The sequence below is a fragment of the Papaver somniferum genome, chromosome 5, assembly GCF_003573695.1.
Source record: "Papaver somniferum cultivar HN1 chromosome 5, ASM357369v1, whole genome shotgun sequence".
Classification (NCBI taxonomy): Eukaryota; Viridiplantae; Streptophyta; class Magnoliopsida; order Ranunculales; family Papaveraceae; genus Papaver; species Papaver somniferum.
This window is the reverse complement of record NC_039362.1, coordinates 70,367,743-70,388,078: the sequence shown is the minus strand read 5'-3', so window position 1 is coordinate 70,388,078 and position 20,336 is coordinate 70,367,743. Positions and strand designations below refer to the sequence as shown.

General features: G+C 36.7%; 1 protein-coding gene across 1 annotated transcript; it reads left to right on the top strand.

Annotated features, from left to right (window-relative positions):
- The first annotated feature begins 10,799 nt into the window (after positions 1-10,799).
- LOC113281853 (E3 ubiquitin-protein ligase At3g02290-like) lies at positions 10,800-14,836 on the top strand. The gene is made up of 5 exons (XM_026530736.1): positions 10,800-11,031; positions 11,530-11,931; positions 12,924-13,332; positions 13,701-13,810; positions 14,488-14,836. Exons 2-5 carry the CDS (start codon positions 11,824-11,826, stop codon positions 14,512-14,514), a joined length of 654 nt encoding a protein of 217 aa, XP_026386521.1. The 5' UTR covers positions 10,800-11,031; positions 11,530-11,823; the 3' UTR covers positions 14,515-14,836.
- Positions 14,837-20,336: the final 5,500 nt, after the last annotated feature.

Below are 20,336 nucleotides of genomic sequence, written 5' to 3'. Positions count from 1 at the left end.
CTTTTTATATCCACCCAACTAAACAATGAAAACCCCAACCACCACCACTACCGACGACGACTGTATGTTTTTCCCATCAGACGAATCTCCGTTTATAGGTGCTATCGGTGATAGTGATGGTGAAATAACAGGAATTACAGTCGAATTCCTTGAAGTTGCCGTTAATACAATCGTTTCCCTTAAAAGGGTTTACCCATCTGGTAAAGGGTTCTTAACTTTGATTATTCCTTAGATTGATATTCGATTGTATATGATGATCGCTGGTTCTTGTTCCTTTTAAATTATTGACGATGGGTTCTAGTGCAAAGTACTGCTTGGTTCTTTTCAATTAGATTGGCAGATGGACCCCTACTTTCAGAATGACGAGAAGCAGCCAACTGATGTGACTTGCGCTTCACGTATATCATCTTCTTTGTCGTGGAAAGCTTTGATTTCCCATCATCACTGATATCTTTGGTTCCCATCACCCTGTTTGCAATAGCCTCTCTTTGAAAAGCCCCAGCTATATTAGGATTTCGCTGCTACTCAATGAGCCACCTCCTTCTGTGGAATGACTTGGAAACCCAGCTTAATGACTTCTTCTGAACTTTCGAATTACAGTTTTACTCATGTTTTCGTGTCTCCGTCTGTATATCAGGATCAGAAGGCACATATTAATGTTTTTTTTGTAAGTTTTATTATTATATAGGTATCGCATTTACGGATGAGATCTCTTTATCTCGTATGTTTTTGTTCTTGTCACCGAGTACGGGAAAAAATAGAAATGTGTTACCATCCTCGTCAGAAAATTTTCAACGACTGGAATTTATTAGGAGCATCAAAACAAAAACTGAAAATGTTCTCAGTAGAATCAAAACAAAAAATGACAGGAGGAATCATAAAATTACACTAAAAATAAAAATTAGTGAATGATTATTGGTTTTTCAGGCTGCGGCTCTGCAAAATTCATCTGTTTTTTTGAATGTCTTCATCTTTTCCTCCGAATTAAAATTCATCCACGACATCAAAAATCACCTCATCCTCTTTTTCTTCAGTGCAAATACCTCTATCAGTCTCTTCTATACGCTGATGATCAATGGACAACTGTACAAGGGGGAACAAAAAAAAGAACAAAAAAAAACCCGACCAGTTCTTTAGGAAAAAAAATATCCTGATTGAACAACGATTAATGATGATGTAATTAACTAACCTCTAAACCTTGATCGCATGACGGGTTTTGAATAGAATTAATAAAATCTTCTTGCTTGATTCATCTAGGGTTTGGATATTTTGTCCTAAATTTTCAATAATTAAATTTTCCATAGTAACGATAATGATTTACCGATTAATCACCGATTAATTCGTATACATCTCTAGGAATTAAATGATAAAAGATAAAAAAAAATGTACTATAATAATTGAAAAAGAATCTAACCTAGGGTTTATAAGATGGTTTGGTTTTTGGTTAATGAAAATGGGAGATTAACGAAACACACAAATAAAATGGTATTAGTCATGGTCATAACTAATTTGACTTTTTTTAGGTGGTACATAGGGAAAACGAAAATAAGAAAATAAATTTATTTTACAAATATGTGAAGAGATAGGAAATAGGAAAAGTAGGGATCAGAAATAGGAAAAACCTTCTTAAAATGTCCCTTGACAAATTTCCAAACACTCGCTAATGATCCTTAATAACCTTTTGCCTTTAGATGTTTGTACATCCAATGATAATAACTTTTTAAAGTTTTTGCATAGGGTCCTTGGAATTGGAGGACCGGCTTCAAACTGAATGTTAGGTAGGAAAAAGAAATAATCAAATATGAACCCATGATCTTAAGTTAAAACTTAATGATGAAAAGCACTCTTAATTAGAATGGGTTGGCTAGCATAATAACATATCTTGCACCTTGGAAGCTAGTAGTTAATTACTTTTTCTTGGTGCTCCTTAATATTGATCACCTTGGGTTGCACTCTCCCAGTGCAGGATCATTTTCATCGGTATAGCCTTGGACCAGACCACGAGCGTACAAAAGAATGCTTATAATCAACGCGCAATTAACACATCCGCGAAGATCTGATTTTCACATCGGAAAGATGACTTTACAAAGCTGTTACACGAGTACCAAATCCCACGAGAAATATTATCCATATCCGTACTATTTTCCAATCAAAAGGATTCTGTTTACCGGAAGAAGGACCCAGTCACCCAAGGGATATTAAAGATGTTGGTGTACAGTGCCAACATAAACGAAAGCTCGATTTGTCTTTTTCTTTTGGGATTTTTAACAAACTGCCACACTTGCAAATCCCGATTCAAGAAAATGCCACCGTTTTTTTCAGAGTTAATTAAATGCCACAACAGTTAAATATTCCGTCAGGGCCTACCAAACCGGTCTATATGCGTTGATCAAGTCAAGAAAATATGTTATAATTCCCTATTTACCCTTCACAATCCTTAAAGACTTGTGAATCGCTAATTAGGAGAAAGCAGAACAAAGAATCTGAGAGAGGAGAAAAGCAGCAGCTGCTGCTATTATTGCCGAGAACTAGGTCGAGAAAAAAACAGAGAAATTGAGAGATGATATCGAGTAGAAAATGAAGATGGATATGAGAATTAGATTTGTTGAGATTGTGAAGGTTCAAATTGAGGATTTGTTTTAAAATTGGAGGTGTTTTTGGTGATTGAGATGAACATTTGGAGTTGATGTTGTTGTCGATCTCTAGAAATGGAAGATGAAGAAGAATTGATAGGGTACAATGATGAAATTGAACTGAGCTACAGTCGTGGATAATTGAGAATAAATTGAACATTGGGTTTGATTCGCCGATAGAGATCAAGATATTGATCTGATGGTTGTCGTGATGAAGCAGTATTGGTGGCTGATACTGGTGGTGATGTCATGGCTTGTTGTGAATTTGCAGGTGTTTCGGTGAGTTTAGAAGCGCTAGAAATTTCAATGTTACACCAAGATGAGAATGGCACATTAAGTGTTCGATAAAAGTCCTAAATGGTTTTTTCTTCACCTCTTCAAGCTCAGTTTCTACCAGTTGAGCCTGTGTACAAGGTGGTTTGTGCTTGGTTAATGTCACAGGAGCTGCAGGGAGTTGTTGTAGGCTCTTGAGATGAAGCAAGAGAAAATGACTGCGATGGTTGGTGATGAATTGCCATGGAACTGAAGTGTTGCTACAGAGTTCCATGGGTATTTGGTGACTTAGATGAATGCTAGGACAGGTGACATGACAATGTTGATGCTGGAGAGTTTTACTGGTGGATGTTGCAGGTGCAGTGAACCCAAGAACAAGGAGGAATCGATGATGGATTACGGATGGGTATGATGCTGTTGAACTGGACATGGCGATATTGCAAGCGAGATGGGTAACAGATGTGCTGGTAATGAAATTGAATTGGCACTGGAAATGGTATGAGGAGATGTATGTTTATGAGGTGAAATGGTGCATCTGGTATTGTTGCCGCTGCAGTTTGGTGGTAGTTCTGATGTGTTCGCAGGCAGAGATTGTTGGAAATGAAGAAAGGAGGTTAAAAGGAGGTTAAGCTGTCCGTGGTCCTGGTGAAGCTGAGTATGCCAGATTACAGGGTGATGGCTGGAGTAAATGGAGTTGAGATGTTTAAGCAGAGATAGAGTTGTGACTAAAGTGAAGAAAGGGCAAGAGAAGCTGAGGGTGTATATGTCTTTTACTAAGCTGGATAAATGCCACCTATGCACTAACTGATGGCAACATTTTTTTTGGATGGAAAAGGTCAAACGTGTGGCATTAAATAAACTCTGAAAAAAACGGTGACATTTTCTTAAACTGCAAATTGGAAGTGTGGTACTTTATTAAAATCCCTTTTTCTTTTCATCCATTAAAATACTGCGAAAGAGGATCAATAATCTCTATTTTGCTTTCCAGAACTAGACTTGTTACCTGCCACAAAGAATGACTAATAGTATTTCGTGAGAGGCAGTGACGGAGCTACGGCTTAATAGTCTCAGGTCAATATCAGGGAAATCTTAATTTTCATATCCCTCCTACCTATTTTGTCCCCACAGATGGTTGAATTTACAAAAATACCAAGTTTATTTAAACTGAAGTTTGAAAACAAGTAGGGTCTGTAAACCCATTTGTCTCCATTTGCCTCCGTCCCTGGTGAGAGGAGCTAGGAATTCACACACGAAACCATTACGTTACTACAAAAGTGAAAATCCAAACTACGTCATTTTGGTTAAAATTAGATCATCCTAACCTAAAAATCTCTAAATGTTTAAAAAATCTTTTATTTATACAAATAATAACCTGGCTAAATTGGGGTCTACTGGATTAATTTGGGCCTACAACTACAAGGCTAAAAAGAATAATTTGAAGTAAAATGGATAAACTCTTATCCAATTATTTTACTAAATGGCAAAACTACCACTGATTGATTAGTACTAATTTGGGTGATTAAATGATGTTCAATCAAGTTAATCCTGAATTCAACTACCATTAATTCATCATCAAAAACTTGATTATTCTTTTTTCAAAACTCGATCCAGAATCGGTTGATGTTAGTGCAGTTATAAACCGATTCTAGGTTGAGTTTTTTCAAAGGATGAAGTAAACCCAGAATCGGGTTTTTTCAATACATAAATAAACCGATTGAGGGAATCGGTGTTTATATATGCCCATATAATCCGATTATGCCTTACTTTTAGAAACAAAATATTCATTACATAGTTTAGGAAATTAGCGCATTACATATATATATGATTCAGTATGGGTATTCTAGAATTTGACACATCAAATGTTCGTCAATGAACCTCCGAGCACGTCGGTACAACGTCGTATATTCTCTGTGGTGAATGAACTTAGTTTCTCCATTACGAATTCTCCATAGCTCATTGAAACGTTGCAGCTGAAATTCAGTGAATTCTTAAATGTTAGTATGCGAACTTTTAACGATGACATAAGTATAAATATTATCGGATTGCTCACTTTTTTTCTAAGAGGAACTTGTGGATGATGTTGATACACCATATTTCTAACTTTAACATACTCTCGCATTGCACTTTTTATGTAGTTGAATCGGAATGCCAAGTCTCTCCATTTGCGGTTATTGGGATTCCCAGTACGCCCATAAAAGAACTCTTTAACTATGTTCCAAAACATTGAATAGATTTCATTCGGACGTTCACGGAACGTATTAGCAAACGATTTAACGAGACACAAATCTTCATGCGATTCCCACTCCATTTTCTAGGCTAAGTGTGTGATGTGGGAGTGGCTCAAAGAGGTTGTCTTTATATAGATAAAGACTCAACGACTATTTTTTTTCAAATTCAATTCGAACAATCGGAGTTTAGGTATGTCCACATAGTCTGATTGTGTCCTTGCAAAATCATAAAAATTGTGCCTCTCAATAATCTGATTTTAATATTGCCCATGTATCCGATTCTTGGCGAAAAAAGTTATAGAAGAACTGCCACTTTTCCTTCCAAGAATCGGATTACAAGTGATGCCAACAGACCGATTATAAACGTTGTCAAAATCTGCCTCTCAATAATTGGGTTTTAATGTGTCACTTGTAATCCGATTCTTGGCAAAAAAAAGATACATAAACATTGTCACTTTTCCTCACAAGAATCGGATTACATGGGATGCCCACATAAACCGATTGTGAAACTCTGGATTTTTTTGTTTTGTCAGAATCGGACTTTAAAATTACCCTTATAAACCGATTCTGCAAACTTAAAAACCAGGTGAACAAAATTTTCAGAATCGGTCTATGTGGTGCAACTTCAAAACCCGATTCTGAAATTGTCCCCCTGGAGAATTGTCAGAATCAGATTTTATACAGGTGCATGTAAACCGATTGTGGCTGAAAAGTTTTACAGAATCATGCATTTTTTGCACACAAACATTGTAGTTGGTTCTTTTGTCGCGTCTTGGACAAACACAAATAATTTTCAAAATAAACCAGATTCAGTCGTTCATAAACTAGGAATATAACCAAATATAATTCGACAATAAGTTTAGGACATAAGTTTTGACACCATAATCATCCATAGTTAAAGACATAAGTTTGAAACCATTCATTCATCAACATCCCCACCACGACCATGTCCACGACCATGACCACCTCGTCCTCGTTTAGCAGTTGGGGCGCTGCTCGATGCACCTTCAGAATACTTTTTTGGGGCGGCTCTCTTCCTCTTTTTCGTTGGCTCCTCCTCATTCACCTTTCCCCAAATTTTTCACACGCTTCTATATCTTCGAGACTGTTCAATTCATCAATTAGCTTCTCATTGGCCTTAACATTTTTCCCTTGCTTGATGTCTAGCTGTGCTTGAGATATCAAGTGCCCGATTCGTCTTCTCTGTTTCCATTTTAAACAACAAACATTAAACAAATAATGCTAAAATAATTGACAAAACCGTAATTGAGAAATAATATGCACCAGGAATTCGAGAGCGATATCTTTGTACTTAATCCGGGGCCTCTCATCCATTTGTATCACTCGAGTATGCGAAATATTGAGGTACCATGGCATGTAACCCGGAATTGCCTCATCATCTGTTTCCAATTGACCATCCATAGCATATCCGTTGAACCTTCTGTCATTCCAATATGTACATGATGGTAAAGGGTCGTGAAAAATATCAACATCATTATCATATGACTTGGTTTTCTTCACATCGATTTAAACTTATTGTGCTCCCTTTGGGATTTTTTGTATGTATCTGTATTGTCTTGCGACTCTCGTCGGGTTATACATTACATATCCTCTTGGGTGAAACAACGGCCCAAAATAATCAGTTTTCTCTTTTCACCCAACCATATTTCCTTTTCCTTTGGCCAAACCCCCTTGTAAGGGTCAAAGACAACATCTTTCGTCATCAAGTTGTCCAACTGGCGTCGCAACTTCAAATAAACCGCATCTTTGTCCTTTTCCTTACTCTTGTAGATGTACATGTCTCCATAAATTTTCCATCCCATTACTTGTTCTCAAAATCCATTGCAGCAAATATTGGGAAATGCAAATATATCCACGCTTGCAGAAAAGCCATATTACCTCTGATTTGGTTCCTGTCAGCCCTGAAAGCCTTTCTCAACTCGTTCAACGACTGTGCAAGGATGGCAGTGCCCCAAGAGTACTCCTGGGATCTTGTGAAATGGTTGCAACAGCTGAATAAAGTTGGCGCTCACACGGGCACCGAAAACGTCGGGAAAGATAACAGATCCCAGGACGTAGAGGACATACGCATTGGTCGTGGCGAAGATACGTTCCTTTGTTACCTCTTTTCCCTTAGCACGAAGTTTCTTTGTTCCACGGAAGAGCTTTCTCAACTGCGAGAGATGGAAAATCCTCTACTTGTGTTTGCCTACTAGCATTTGTGACTTGGTCATCTCCTCATCCCATTGGAACACTTCCTTGGTGAACGCATAAATCTTGTCCCACTCAAGCTCTTGAGTGTACGATTCGTGCTTCACGGCTTTACCATCTATGCTTAGCCCCATAATGAACCTCGCATCATTTGGAGTTATCGTCATTTCGCCAAACAGAAGATGCAAAGTATCCATTTCCCCGTAATATCTCTCGGCAAAGGCGGAACAAAAAGGTTTGTCGTAACCAAGATCCAAATTCTCGACCGCAGGCAACAACCCTGTAGATTGGACTAGTTGGACTACTTCTTCAACTTCTCCAATGGTTGATTCCATTCCTTCCAGTGGCCAACTCTTCATCATACTCCCTGACGTTCCTGGCTTCATACGAGGAACGACATCCTTGTGATCCTATAAAACAAAACAAAACCGATGGACAATAATCAAAACACTACACGGATAATAAATTTTATATTAAATAGCATAAGGTTTAGGTAGTTACTATGGTATGGCAGACGACCGCAGACCAACTCTCTTTGTATCCCCATAACACCCGTCCTCCATCACCGGGTAACCCTTTCAAAGGATCATTAGGGCTGCGAGGAAACATCTTCTCTGGGTCGGGCATGTGGTCCCCTTTCTTTTTACCATCTTTCTTACCATCTTGAGCGTCTCCTTCTTGGACTTGTTGTTGAACTTCTCCTCATTGGACTTATTGTTGAACTTCTCCTCCTTGGACTTGTTCTTCAACTTCTCCTATCTCTTTATCACCTTCATCCTCACTTTCTTCTCCATCATTCTCATCTCCACTTTCTTCTTCATCACCTTCCTCACTTTCTTCTTCATCACCTTTTTTGCCACTAGTTTCTTCTTCATCACCTTCCTTGCCACCACTTTCTTCTTCATCACCATCCTTTCCACCAGTTTCTTCTTCATCACCATCCTTACCACCACTTTCTTCTTCATCACCATCCTTGCCACCACTTTTTTCTTCATCACCATCCTTGCCACCACTTTCTTCTTCAGCAACTTCTCAATCACCACCTCCTTTTTTAGTAGGTGTATCAAAATCAAATTCTTCTTGTGCTGGTTGCTCCTCCTAAGGTGGTGGGTCATTGATGTGGATCGCTTTGGATTTACTCCCCGATCCCCTTTGGAGGGAATCATTTAAACTTTGACCACCCTCTCGAAGGGGTCTCAAACTCTGAGGAGAATCCAAATCATTTTTCCTCTTATATTTCTTTTCGGCTTGACGTTGTTGCTTGCCCTTGTTTGGCCTGTAAAATACGGAGATAAGCGACAAACAACAATGGAATTCAATGCATATTTTTGAATTCAAGGTTTACAATCGGTTTACTCGATATACATATAAAGACTGATTCCTAACATAACACATCTACAATCGGTTTATATAAGTGTTAATGTAATCTGATTCTAATAGGGAAAAGTTATAGAAACATTGGGCATACTTTCTTACAACAATCGGTTTACTTGATACTGTTATAAAACCCGATTGTAATATTACAACCAACAATCAGATTTTATTTGCATATATAGAATCCGATTATGGCTAAGAAGTGTCTAAACAATTGGGCTATGTGGACACATATGTAATCCGATTCTAACGAAAAAGAGTTACAAAAAAATGGTTTTCCCTACGGTTACATAATCGGGATATTTTGGTATGAACATTGACCGATTATTGTTCAAAATTTTCGAACCAGAAAACACATGCAGCACAATCGGGGTATATGGGCATGAACAACAACCGATTCCTAATACAATCGGTTCATGTTACTAATTTTTGAAATCGAAAATTACCAATTTTTGAGCGATTGCATGTTACTAAAACCTAGTTTCGGGGATTGGGTTGATAGAAAAGTACCTGATTCGACCCATTTCCTCCTCTTGTGCGATCAAAGATGGTTCAACTTCCTCAACAGTTTTTTTTCGTTTTGTTTCGAATCGCTTCAACAATTCCGGGATTATCCTTACTAGGAAATTTCCTGTTAGTAGGATGATTCACTCGCGTTGGTTTCGACGACATTTTATAGAAAAAAGGAACGATTAATCGTTTTTGGATCGTCGATAATCGACGGTGTTTTGGTTTCAAAAAAATGAAAAAAGAGGGAAAACAAGAAGAGAAGAATCGGTTTATGAGGAGATGGAATTAAAAATCTGATTTTGTTTTTAAGTTTTATTATTAAGAGTTAATGGGGTAAACTGGTAGTATTAATATTTTTAAGGGGGTAAATTGGTAGTTTCATCAAATTTAGACACCCCTTATCATTTCTTAATAGATAAATGAAGTAATTCATAGGCCCAAATTAATTACAGTATGCCACAATTTATCCAGGTAAAAAAAAAAGAACAAATGAAATTTTCTTAAACAACAAATAGTTAAGGAAGATATATGTACTTAAGATCAATGTTGACCTTTTTTCTTTTCAAAAGAAAAAAATTGAAATTTCAAGAATAAAACTTCAATAATGCCGTTAAGAGTTATTCCTCACGGATAAATTGGTTTTTTCCTTTCTTTTAAAGCGTACTTGATAATCCGAATAAGTTCATCTACAGAGTTTAACCCGCTTCCAAAAGGAAATTTTGTTTTGCTCCTTTAAAATAGACCACAAATAATGTCATAAAATCCTAATCTCCAAATTATTTTACTCATACCATCCAATTTGTGTTAACGCAAAAATGTTTTGCCACAAGGAATTTGGAAAAACCTATTGACGAGGGATTATGTAACGTAATAAACAAAAAAATTAGTACATGCTCCAAAAAGAAAAAAAAATTATACAGTGACACGTGACACGTGGAAACAATAACGCGTTTGGATACCAAAAACGGAAGTCATAAATAAAAACTTTTGCTTCACATAAATTTAATTTTTTTATTTTTGCAAGTTCTCACCTTTTAAAATCTAGAAGTCAAAAAAGAGCTCCTGAGAGTACGTAACCAAACAACCTATAAATACAACACAGTGTGGAATATGAATGTATATGGATCCAATAATAATAAAACATGTCGAATTATAAAATTATTTCCATATGGTTATATTACTAAATTTTTTTAATTATATCACTAAAAATTCGTTGCTCTATGAGAGATTATTGGGATTCCAAACAAAATTAGAAATGTGATGTTATGGTTACCATGATTAAGATTATCTTATTTTATATAAATTTTGCAATATAATCTCCATGCATTTAGGTAACCTCAGTGGCACTCAACGTTGTTTATAAACCATCTACGTATTTATCTTGATTGAAGGGGAAAAAAAAAACACTAGGCCGATCTAATAACAAAATCCACCATCACGCGTTTTTGAACCGTTAGATCTAAATCCAACAGTCTTTTCACACAAGTTACCTATATTTGTTATGATGTTAGTTAAAGTATATTATCAACAAGTATATTATATTTGAATTTATTAGCAAAAATACAAAACCTATACTTACCTAAGCCCCAGTTTCTTTTTTAGATTCTTCTTCTGTTTCTTCTTCCTCGGCGAGAAATCCCACGTCAAACCAAAAATCAAACTCTCTCGAAAAATAACTCAAATCAGAGTTTTGGAATTTTTGGTTTCTCTGTCGGGTGTTTATTGATCAGCTCATTCATCTCCCTGGAGGAAAAAAAAATAGAAAAGTTTTTGTCTTTCTCAATCTTTGAATTATAATCCAGGTACTTTATCTTCTCTACTTTTTTTTTTCCTAAAATTGGATTGGGTTGTGTTTTTTTTGTGTTTTTTTTTTTTTTGTCGGTAGAAGGATTTTGATGATTGTTATACCTAATCATCTGTAATGGGTTCGTTTTGATTTTCCGATTTGAGGGTTTAATTTAAGGAAATTTAATGTTAATAGTCTAAATTGAGCTAATTTTTGTGTAAGGATTTTCAATGTTTGGGATAATTAATTGAATTCTTCACTAGGTTTGGTGGTATTTTTAGATAAAAATTGTTGCTTTTGGAAAAGAATCTGAAGTTCGCAGAATTTTGAAAAAGGGGGGTCTTTTATGGGTAGTTCTTAATTAATTCTTCTGGGTCTAGTTTTCTTGGGGTTTTTGAAGGGTTCATTGTAATTGTCACTGTCGTTAGGAGCTGTTTTCTTGGTACACTTTTTCTTCAGTTTGCACCAAATTTTCATCTGATGCTTTTTTGGGGAAATTTGTGCATATTGACAGGTCAAAGTAAAGGAAATAAGACTCTGTTCATCCCGGCCAATTCTGGTATTTATAGAAGACTCAAGCTTTTGTATTGAGGATAGATAGAAAAAGACAGAGAAGAGAGAGAGAGAGATCCTACTAGGTATAGAAGACATTATATTATATAGTGAGCATCGGTTCCTCCATATATTACATTTTCACAATTTTTGTTGCTGAAAGAGATATACTCTGATTGTTACTTACTGTGACGTGGAGTGTTTGTGCATGAGACAAGCGAATTACTTTGGAAGCCTTTAGTTGGAGAAGAATTTAATGGGTGCACTTTGCTGCTGCTTGCGTGCTGATCAATTGGACGAATATGTTAACCCCAACAATACTATTTTCAGATCATGTCTTTGTCTGGGTTGCATCTTGAATGCGGTAAGTTTCTTAAGTTTACGCTTCTTTTAGTTCACTGTCACATTATTAAATGTTCTGAAATTTTCAACAAAATTATTAGGTAATTGTCTGAGATGGAAAGGTTGTTGGGGGACTTGCCTATATTGTCAGTTTTCAGTATATTGGTACGATAATTAGTAGTCTATATTTGTGCAAGAACACTTCACGCTGATGAAAAAAGGCTAGAAATATGATTTGAAGATGTTTAAGGTACCTCTACTAGTGACTTTTTAGTAATTGGCAAAATCAGTTGGAGGATATCCCGTGTAATGTAGATGTAGCTTTTGAGTGCTATCAGTACGTGGTTTTGGTTTCATTTCAATGTTTGTTGGAGCCTAGCCCAGGCTCAGAACACCTCAGGAGGTAGACTTATGTTTGGCTGCACTTCTCAGCTTGACCAAGTACCATTCATAATCGTGTTTATTTGCTTAGTTCATAATTACTTAATTGCTTTTCTAGCAGTTCTTTTATGTTTTGAATTTGTTCAACTGTGTACATGTGTCCCATTGTGTTTATTTCACTTCAGTTTTCATGGAGGATTTTACAGTTAAGGGATACAATTTGCTGCTTTTATGATAGTTACCTTTATATTTAGTAAGAAGTTGAGGATATTACATAGCTATGTTAAATGACTAAAAGATAAGTCATTGACGTCTAAGGCTGTGTATCTAGGAATTGTATAGCTATGTTAAATCAGTAAAAGGCAACTGAATTGGCGTCCAAGGATGTTTTCTTGGTAGAGAGTAACTTGGTATACATGAATCTAAATAGAGTTGCCTCACTCCATATCGACGTATCAATTAAAAGTACATCTTGTTCGAATGTTTGATTGTAGAGGATTTATCATTACAAATTTACAAATGGATTTAAATTATTTTCATGAATATCTGCATGGTGTATCCTTCGAAGTAGGATATTTTAATTGAAGTTCCAAAGAGATCGTACATGATTCCTTACCTTCTTATCTTTTACAGTACACAGCATTATTCCGGAGAGACGAGATGCATCCGATACCCTCAGCAATCACGAGTACAGCAACATTAACCTCTCAGACATCTAATGACGACTCTCTAGCCAGCACGTATCGCTCCCCTCCTAGGCCTTTGCCTTATGATGATCCAAGATGCTTCCGTTCCCAAAGAAATTTACTCAAGGGCTCAAGTCATTCACACGAGGAATCTGAACCTCTGAGAAGAAGTAATACTGACACGAGTCAAGAATACGTAAAGGGGGGTGAGAAATGGGATCAGTCTGCTGAAGGTGGGTCAAAAGCAGGCCTGTCCGAGTCCTCAATGAAACACCAACTGGCAATGGTGTCAAGTGGATTTGGTTATGTCTATTCATCAGCAGAAGATGAAGATGTCTGCCCAACATGCCTCGAAGGTTAGTAATAAACTTGTTCTGCAATTGGTACTTTAGTGTATTCTCCCTTTCCAATATAATTCTTATTTCGCTTTCCATTAAAGTAACTAGGTCTGTGGGAATATTATGGTTCGCCTGCTTTACTTTGTGGGCTCGATTCGTACACTTAAATGGGTGAATGTAGCATTTTCTGCCATTGAAAAAAAGAGGGTTCTTTATCTGTCTAATTTAGTTAGTGGGATCTGTTAAAATGGGTTTTCTTAACGAGAATAGTAAGAAAAAATCTTTCACGGGGCAATTTTTGGTACTCTTATTGATATTAAGTTGTAATTGTAATAGTTAGGCTTTTACGTTAATTATGCTAATTTCTTGGTTATGTCTACTTGCAGAATATACTCCGGAAAATCCAAAAATTCTTACACAATGCTCACACCATTACCACCTTGTTTGTATATATGAGTGGATGGAGAGAAGTGAAACCTGTCCTGTCTGTGGAAAGGTAACTTGCTATATCTGTTTAATTCATGCACTTTCTGATTCCTTTCTCTTTTTGTGAACTAGTTGTTATTATAGTTAGAGATGCATACCAGAGTAGTATCAGAGACTTGAATTTCAAGACCTATGTTTTTGTTCCTGCTACATTTAGCAAGTGCTGGCTAATATGACTTGCTAATACTAAGCAACCTCCAGTCTGTTCCTCAAATTCTGTTTTTAGACGCTGTTTGTAAAACTGTGTAAGAACAATGTTATCACATACCACCACACCCAAATCACGTTAAACCTGGTCACACATTCAGCAGAATATATTTCTTTAGAATATAAACATAGGTGTTTGAACTGTTTTGAACTGAAAGGGCAAAGACTTTTTCCTTGGGGAATAACCTCAAAAGAGGAACTGAAATTGTATTATAGTGATGTATCTATATAGAAGAGAAAGGGACGTAATGGTGTATGAAACCCAATGAGTGTTGATTACGCCCATTGTTTACATTTGTGGATTTTTCACTTCATGATCCATGATGACTCGAGGTGTTTCTGTAGTTACTTCATTTCTACTTGTCATCTTTTCTTTGAATCAGTTAACAAAAAGACACTTTGGAATAGGTTTGTTTTATGGGATTGTGTCTTTTCTTTTTCCCACTTATCTAAGTGTGCTGATCTCTGTTTTGCTTTTAGGTGATGGTATTTAATGAAACCAGCTGATATTTGCTTCCACATGATGGAAAAGAGAAAAAAATAAAGGAAAGTTTAGGTCTCTGTAAATATGTCCGGTGAACGAAGCAGTCAGTCAAACCAAGTAAAATTGTGAAGGGGGAGATTTCACTCTAGTACCCATTTGACTATCTGAACAAATACATGCGTTGCTATATACATCTATCAGTCAGGCGCTCTCCTGCTCGTCTCATGTAAAATATGTTTCTTTTAGTTCACGTTTATTTTCAAAATGTAATGGAATATGATGGAAGGATTAATGATAACACTTGCACCCACTATGTGGTGATGTTCTGGCTTTGCTCCCTCTTAATTACCTTGTTAATTATTAGGTGCTACTACTGGAATTCATTTACGTCCACAGAAACAAAATTTTATAGAAATTAGGTATGTGGAAATTGAAAATATCAATTTGGTAAAACTGGGATTATCATGTAAGGAATGAGATTTTTATATTTGGGGGGGAAATGAGAGAACTTTGTTTTAGGGCATACTGAATAAAGACAAAATAGGGGTGTAAATAGCAAAATCAAAAACCCCTTAACCAAATATTTTTGGTAATGGCAAATCTGCCCTTTCTGTATTAGTGTTAATAATCTGAATTAGTGATTAAAATAATTTGATTAGTGATTAAGATAGTTTAAGAATTATAAAGGTTTGTGTAGATGAAAAATTTTGGGGAAAAAAAATTAAATTTTTATTGAGAAGGAGAGAAAGAGAAGGAGAAAGTGAGAAACAAATTTGTATCTTGATTCAATGGAGGATGAGGAGGGTTATTCATCTAAAAAACGTAGGAAAATACACATCAACTACAACAATGATCCGGAAATGGCTGATTTCTTAGATTATGAGAATGATTTTACACAAACTCAAACTCAAGGCGATGATTTTTATGAGCCAAATCCAGATGATGAGTACATATATGAGGAACCCAATGCTTCTAATACACAGGTACACTTCTATCCCATGTTTAATCTCACTTTTGTAGCTTGAAATTATCAAAAGTTTGTATTTTTTCATCATGGTTCGGCGAACCAGGATAGGGTTCGGCTTAAAATTATAAGCCGAACCAACCCAATTGATGAACAGCTCGGCTAGCTGAAACTGTTTACGTTATGCGCCGAACATATATTTTCCACTTGCAACCTATTTACTAGATACTAGTTCGGCTTATATGAAAGTTTCATAACAAGCCGAACCCTACACTATAACTTTTGGAAGAAAACATGTTAATGGTTCGGCTTATTTAATGAATATCGTATAAGCCGAACATATCATTATTAATGGTTGGGTTCATAATTTGTTCATGGTTCAGCTCATATTCTGAATATCGTATAAGCCGAACCTCGTAATTGTACTAGGTTCGGCACATATTGTGAATATCGTATAAGAGGAACCTTATAAATGTACCAGGTTCGACACATTTTATGATTATCGATAAGCCGAACCTTACCACTAATTTTTGTTTGTAGTATCTAACCTTGTAAATTCTTTGTAGATCGCGCTTGGTGGACCTGTACCGATGGAAAATCAACCTGATCCAGTAGACGTAATTCACGAAGATACTAAAGATCACTTCCAAAATGATTTGGTATGTAAGAACTTGTTGTTTACCTTAACGTTGTCGGAATATTCCGAAATTTTACTTACTAATTATTTGTGTTTGAATGAATGTAGACATGGAAAAGTAATACCGAAGCACAGGCTTGGGCTGAGGAACACGCAATGAAGATAAATTGTGTACTAGTTGAAGGACGACAAAGCCGAGGGGATCGGTTTGAAATGATTTGTAAGCGAAGTGGAAGCGGCGCTAGCAAGGCTAAGAAGGGTTCTGTATATGTTGGGAAGACCGGGAGAAAGAATAGAACAAAGACGAAGAAAACAAAGTGCCTTTTCAAGGATAAGCCGAACCTTTGGTATACCAGATTCGGCTTGTAGCTGAGATTACAAGATAAGCCGAACCTTGGGAATAACAGATTCAACTTGCAACTGAAATTACAAGATAAGTCGAACTTTGGGAATAACAGATTCGGCTTGCAACTGAAATTACAAGATAAGCCGAACATAAAAATTTCCAGCAAAACCACTTAAATAATTAACTATTACGCTATCGATAAAAACATGAAATTCAAGGTGTCCATAACATGATTCCAGTGCACTTACGCAAACATTAAAAAGATAGTTCGGCGCCTAAAAGTCAAGGTGTTTGCAACACCATCAAAGTGTACTCAATACTAAAGAAAACATTAAAAAGAACTTGCAAACTTAAAAGTGAACTTAACGACGACCCTTATTGTTAGTTCCACGACCACCACTTTTTTCTCTTTGGCGTTCATCTTCTGACGCATCATTATTACCGGATGGGCCGCTAGTACCACCCCCACTTGTACCTTCTCCAACTTGTCGAGACCTCTTAGTGGTAGGCCTTTGTGCGGGTACCTCGGGTCCTTTTCCTTTGTTTATAATTGCATCCCACTTGTTGTAGAGGTATTTTTGTTCTTCAACAGTCATAGGTGTTTTGCAACCAAGTTTGGTATTCATTTTTTTCAACATCTCCCTACCCGCGGTAACCTATTTTCATTTGTCAACAACTTCCAACCGTGAGATTAAATACGTTTTTACCATGAACTAATATATGCAAGAGTATAAAGTGAAGTCATTCTTACCATTATCCTGAAAGCCATCACTACTTCTTCGGAAGCAGACTTGGCGGAGATCTTGGTTTCCTTCGCCTTCCCCTTATCAGCTACCTTTTGACTTTTCTTATTGATAATGAAGGGATGAGAAATTTGGTTATACCAATCCATGTAGCCCGGATCCTCTTCACATTGATCATCACCTAAAGGTGCTAATTTGTCCACATCTAATTTGTTAAGATCTAATTCATTCCAATACTCAAGGGTAGGTTCGGGATCATACTTTGATTCCCATGATGAAGTGGTGCTTTTAGTTCCATTACCACCCTTGGGAAACAACCTGAATTTCTCGTCAAACAAATGAACCTTTTGGATGCATCCTAATTGACGGAGTACTCGTTGAGGATCGTATATTACATAACCACCGGGATAGAACAATGGCCCATGGTACATACTCACCGGCATATCCTCATCTTCAAAAAATTCATCTTCTTCATCTTCAAAAAATTCATCTTCTTCATCTTCCTTCACATATGGTTGAAAACTTCTCTCTCAAACTTGCCACCAACTGTTTTTTATTCCTTTTCTTCGAGTCCTCGTACTCGTACCTTGTTGTTGTTGGCTCTGTATCAACCCACTCGACATCCTTTTAAAATGTTTTGGCCAATTCCAAAATTGGGGAATGGTCAAATACCCACACATACATCCAAATAACCACATCTAAAATCAAAGGAATTGAAGTAATAGAAACAGAACACTAGAAATTGTTTGCTTGGACACAACAAGGTAAGAATGAAATTTGAAAACTCAGTGGATGGTTCGGCATAGTGAAGTTTTGAAGTTTGATCGTCGAGAATTACCTGAAGCATAGTGAAGTTTCCTCCAATGTTTGTACTTGTCAACCTAGAGGCGGTCACAAGTTGGTCCAGCAGGAAAGCAAGCGCAGCCGTTCCCCAAGCATACTTATTAACAGTAGCAAGATTCTTTACCAATTGGAGATAATTAGCATTCACCTTATTTCCGGTAAGATCAGGAAAGATATCTCTGCCAAGAGTATAAAGCAAGTAGGTCGTTCCGGTGTGCTTCACTTTGATCTCGTCCATTACCAATACCCCATCATTTACTTTCTCCTTTGTGTCCTCAAATTCCTTTTTCAAGTTAGTTAGCTTGGTATTCTTATTCTTCTTATTTTTCCCACTGGGTATGAAAACGGAATCGACACCTTTAACGGATTGATAAAACTCCAACTCAGTTTTGTATGCATTCCAACCAAGAGTTTCCTCGTACAACTGGTAGATCTCCTCCCAACTCATATCATAATAATCAGCATCCACGCTTACACCCCTTGCTTTAAGCCCTGTAATCTTACTCGCATCATCAGGAGTGATTTCCATCTATCCAAAAGGTAATTGAAATGTGCAAGTCTCTGGAAAAAATCTCTCGGAAAAGGCGGAGGTCGTCACACTATCATATTCCTGATGCCCATATTGAATAATAGGACATAAAGCATAGGATTGTACGTAAGAAACCACCTCATCAGGAACCTCTTCAGAAAGTTTCCATTCTGCTGCCCTCTGGTGTCTCAATACTCGGACTGCACGTTTGTGATCAGGAGTCTCATAAAAAAAATCCCCAAGAATCGGCGTACCCAATCAACACATTTCCTCCATCTTCCGGAAGACCATGAGGCAAACCATCCGATCGATGTGAAATTACGTCATCTTCATCAGGAATGTGTAAACCCGTAATCCGTTGTTCTGCAACTTTCTTCTCTTTCTCGGGTTCAGCAACCTTCTTTCCTTTCTCGGGTTTTCGTTGGGGTTATAATTCTTGATTATCATCAACTTCTTCATCATCATCTATTCCTTCTTCTTGTCTTCCATCTATTCCTTGTTCATCTTCTTCTTCGAAAATGCCAGTTCCTCTACCTCTTGCTCCTAATTTTTTGGTGGCTCCTCCTTGAGGATCGGGAGTTTTAGAAGTAGGAGGTGTTACCTCCATCTTTTTCCTCTTTTTAGCTGCATTGTTCCTGATACAAGTATAAAACTTATAAGCCTAATATTTCGAACAACAAAGGAAAACTAACTGTATGAAATATGGATTTGAAATACCAAAAATTTGTCAACAAATCAACAGGTTCGGCTAACCCGAAATAACACAAATGAGCCGACCTATGTTTTAATCTTTTGATTATTATGCACAGAGTGTGGTTCGGCTTATATGTACAAATTACTTTCAAGCCGATCCTACATATTCGGCTCAAAACGAACAAGACGAATCTGTATTTATGAATTGAAACACATATTCGGCGTATAATGAATTCATAAAATAAGCCGAACCCCTACACTTGCACAATTTATGAATTCTAAAAATACATATTCGGCTCAAAACAAATAGTATCGAATAAGCCGAATCTATACTTATGAATTGTAACACATATTCAGCGCATAATGAAATCATAGAATAAGCTGAACCTATACACTAGCACAATTTATGAAATTCTAACAATACATATTCGGCTCAAAACTAATAGTATCGAATAAATACAGGGCTTCTACATAACTGAGTTCGGCTCAACACGAAAATGAACTAGTAAGCCGAACTGTTCATATGCACTTTCAGAGTTCAGTTTCAAAAACAGTTCGGCGCAAATCTGAACATACTTTTAAGCCGAATCCTACACTGTAACCGTCGCAAAACCCTAATTTTTGACGTATTAAACCTATTATACCAATCAAAAACATCAAATACGAGATGGGTTTGTAGAACTTACCTTCTTATTCTCATTTCAGGAGTTGGTTCTTCACTTTGTTCTTCCGGTTGGATTTCTGGTTGGATTTCACTTTGTTTTTCAGTTTCTACAACATCTTCATCTTCAATTGGTTCTTCAATTGATTTCTTAGAACGCGTTACCTTATTACGACGACCCATTATATAGTTGAGTTGAGTTTAATCGTCGATCAAATTTTAACGAATCAACGATTATCAGTATCGCGGCGATGCGATGAAAAAAAAATGGTGAGGGTTCGGCTCAGGCAGGGGAGGGGAGGAAGAAGAAGACTAATTTGAAACTGATTTTGATAAATTGATTTTAGGTTTTTGTATTAGGGATAAGGGTAGATTAGTAATTTAAAAGGTTTAAGGGTATATAGGTAATTGAACTACCCATATGTACCC